Below are 2,978 nucleotides of genomic sequence, written 5' to 3'. Positions count from 1 at the left end.
GTTTTATTTAAAACCAATTCCCCCCCGAACAGCCGCGAAAGCCTCCCCGAAGCGTGCCTGCGCGGCCGGGAAGGGCCAGCATCCCGCCGCACCGGCGCGCAGAGCCGGGTCGGGCACGAAAAAAAATTAAAGAAATTTGGGGCAAATCACGGCGAGACCGGGAGTCAAAGCACGGGGCAACGCAGGGGAGCCGCGGCGATGCCGGCCCGCAGGAAAGCAGCGGGACCCGGACCCGGCTCGGTACAGCCCGGCTCGGCTCGGCACGGCTCCGAACGGCTCAGCCCGGCTCAGCACGGCACGGCTCGGCTCAACCCGGCTCGGAAAGGCGCGACATGGCTCGGTTCAGATCGGCACGGCTCAGCCCAGCCCGGCACGGCTCAGCCCGGCTCGGCACGGCTCAGCCCGGCTCGGCTCGGCCCCGAAGCCGCCGTCGCCCGCGCCTGTCAGACAAAGCCGGGCAGAGCGTTTTAAAAATTATTTACAAAGTTGTGTACAACACGAAGGGATAACATTTTAGAATACATATATTCATTCATATATAAACAGACTTCTATAATAGAATGACAGCGTTTTCCTCCTTTTTTTTTTTCGTCTCCAAAATTCATTTTTTTTTTTTCTCGCTGTGCTGCTGTTCGTTCGTTAATATTTAAAGTTTCCCCCGCTTATTTCTTTATACATTTTTTTCGTGGGTTTTTTTTTTTTTTTTTTTTTTTTCGTTCGCTCGCTTATTCGGATAAAACCGCTCGGAGCGCCGGAACCTTCAAAAAAGTGAAAGCCCGCGGCTGCTGGTCGCGACCGTCCCTTCGCCTCTTTAGAAAAATAAAAAGCCCGAAAAGCCAGCGGCAGGCGCTGCCGGCAGCGGTCTGTCTGTCTGTCCGGCCGGCCGGCCGTCTGTCCGTCCGTCCGAGGGGCGCGGTGGGCTTACCGGGCCGGCCGCCTGGGCTACCGAGACGGCCACCCGGGGGCTACCGGGCCAGCCGCTTGGGGCTACCGGGCCGGCCGCCTTGGGGTTCCCGGGCCGGCCGCCTTGGGGTTCCCGGGCCGGCCACTGGGCTACCTGGCCGGCACCCTGGCTACCTGGCCTGCCACCCTGGCTACCGGGCCGGCCACTTGGGCTACTGCGCCGGCCACTTGGCCTGCACGGCGGCGGCCGGGGCGGCGGGCTGCAGGAACTGGCCGGCGATGATGTTGGTAGGCACGCTGAGGATGGGGCGATGGCCGCGGTGGTCCGGGCGAGCGCCAGCGGCTGGTGGGCCACGAGGGCCGACTGCACGGTGACGGGCGGCCGCAGGAAAGTCTGGGCTCCGGCCGCCGAGCTGGCGGCGGGGCCGCCGATGATGTTCTCGATGCTGAACGACGGGCGGCTGCTGGGCTCCGACTTGACGATGGAGCCGGCGGCTCCCAGGCTGCCGAGCTGCAGCTGCAGGCTGGGGCCGAGCTGCGAGTTGAAGGCTTTGCGGCTCAGCTCGCTGGACGGCAGCAGCGGCACGGCGGGCGGCAGCATGGGCCCGACGGGCGGGATGTAGGGTACTGCAGCGGCGGCGGCGGCCGCAGGGTGCGGGTAGGCGCCGGGGTGCAGCCCGTAGGGGCGGCCGTAGGGCCCGGCCAGGCCGTAGGCGCCGAAGCCCTGCATCATGACGCCGTCTGGTCCCGCAGTGCTCCTGCTGGTGCCGCTTGAAGCGCTTCCTCCGGCGGAGGAAGCTGCCGTTGTCGAACATGTCCTCGGACTGCGGGTCCAGCGTCCAGTAGTTGCCCTTGCCCGGGTTGCCGGGCTCCCGGGGATTTTGACGAAGCAGTCGTTGAGCGAGAGGTTGTGGCGGATGCTGTTCTGCCAGGCGGGGAACTTCTCCCGGTAGTAGGGGAAGCGGTTGCTGATGAACTCGCAGATGCCGCTCAGCGTCAGCTTCTTCTGCGGGCTCTGCAGGATGGCCATGGTGATGAGCGCGATGTACGAGTAGGGCGGCTTCACCAGGCTGCTCTTGGGCTTGCTCTGCCCCGCCGCCGCCGCCGCCGCCGCGCCGCTCGCCCCGTCCTCGCCGCCGCCGCGCCGCCGCCGCCGCCGCCCCCCTTGCCGCCCTCGGCCGCTCCGCCGGGCCCGCCGGGGCCGGGCTGCCGCTGCCGCTGCTGCCGCTCTCGGCTCCCGCCTCGGCGGGCAGCGCCGGCTCCGCCGCCCCGTCCGGCGGCGGCGCCCCGGGGCTGCGGGCCTCGCCGTCGCTCTCCTTGCCCAGCCCGTCGTCTCCCTCGCCCACCACGTCGATGTCCACGTCCTCCGCCGCCCAGCGCGCTCTGCCCGGCCATGGCGCTGCCGCCTCCCGACAGGGTCATCCCCGCGCCTCCGACGGGGCCCCCCGCCCGCTCCCGGCGGCCCCGGCAGAGGCGGCGGCGGCCCCGGGCGGCCCCGGCGGCGGGCCTCCCCCTCGCCTCCCCGCCGCGGCTCCTCCGAGCGCCGCCGCCCGCCGCTACACCCGAGCGGCCCGGCTGCCGCCCGCCGCGCCGCCCCCGCGGGGCATGGGGGGGCCGCGCCCGCTCCTCCTCTCCCGGCGGCGGCGGCGGCGGCTCGGGCCGCCCTCGGGCTCCGGCGGCTGCGGCCCGGTCACCCTCCGGCTGCTCCCGCCGCCGGGCATCGGGGCTCAGGCGGCTCCGCTGCTCCCAGCCGCCCTCCGCGCCGTGTGCCCGCCGGGCATGGGGCCGCCGGGGCTCGCCGGCGCCCTCCGCTCCACCCGCTCCGCTCCCCGCTCCGCACCGCTCGTCCGCGGGTTGCTTTTGCCCTTCCTCTCCCCCCTTTCTCTCTCTCTCCCTCTAATTTTTTTTTTTCTCTCCTTTTTTTTTTTTTTTTTTTTTTTTTTTTTTTGCGGAGGGAGGGCGGAGGGGAGGAGGGAGGGGACGGGGGCGGGAGGCAGCGCAGGGAGGCCGGAGGGAGGCCGGAGGGCGTCGCGGGCCTCGCCGGCAGCGTGGCGGCGCGGCGGGCCGGACTGCCT

General features: G+C 69.9%; 1 protein-coding gene across 1 annotated transcript; it reads right to left on the bottom strand.

Annotated features, from left to right (window-relative positions):
• Positions 1–977: 977 nt before the first annotated feature.
• Positions 978–2,340, bottom strand: FOXD3 (forkhead box D3). The gene is given in 7 exon segments (XM_040565853.1): positions 978–1,213; positions 1,216–1,643; positions 1,645–1,783; positions 1,786–2,050; positions 2,053–2,106; positions 2,109–2,276; positions 2,278–2,340. Coding segments are annotated over 7 exon segments (1,200 nt in total). The 5' UTR covers positions 2,326–2,340; the 3' UTR covers positions 978–1,115.
• Positions 2,341–2,978: the final 638 nt, after the last annotated feature.

The sequence above is a fragment of the Cygnus olor genome, chromosome 8, assembly GCF_009769625.2.
Source record: "Cygnus olor isolate bCygOlo1 chromosome 8, bCygOlo1.pri.v2, whole genome shotgun sequence".
NCBI lineage: Eukaryota > Metazoa > Chordata > Aves > Anseriformes > Anatidae > Cygnus > Cygnus olor.
The sequence above is the reverse complement of the archived record's forward strand: the minus strand, read 5'-3'. Positions and strand labels throughout refer to the sequence as shown.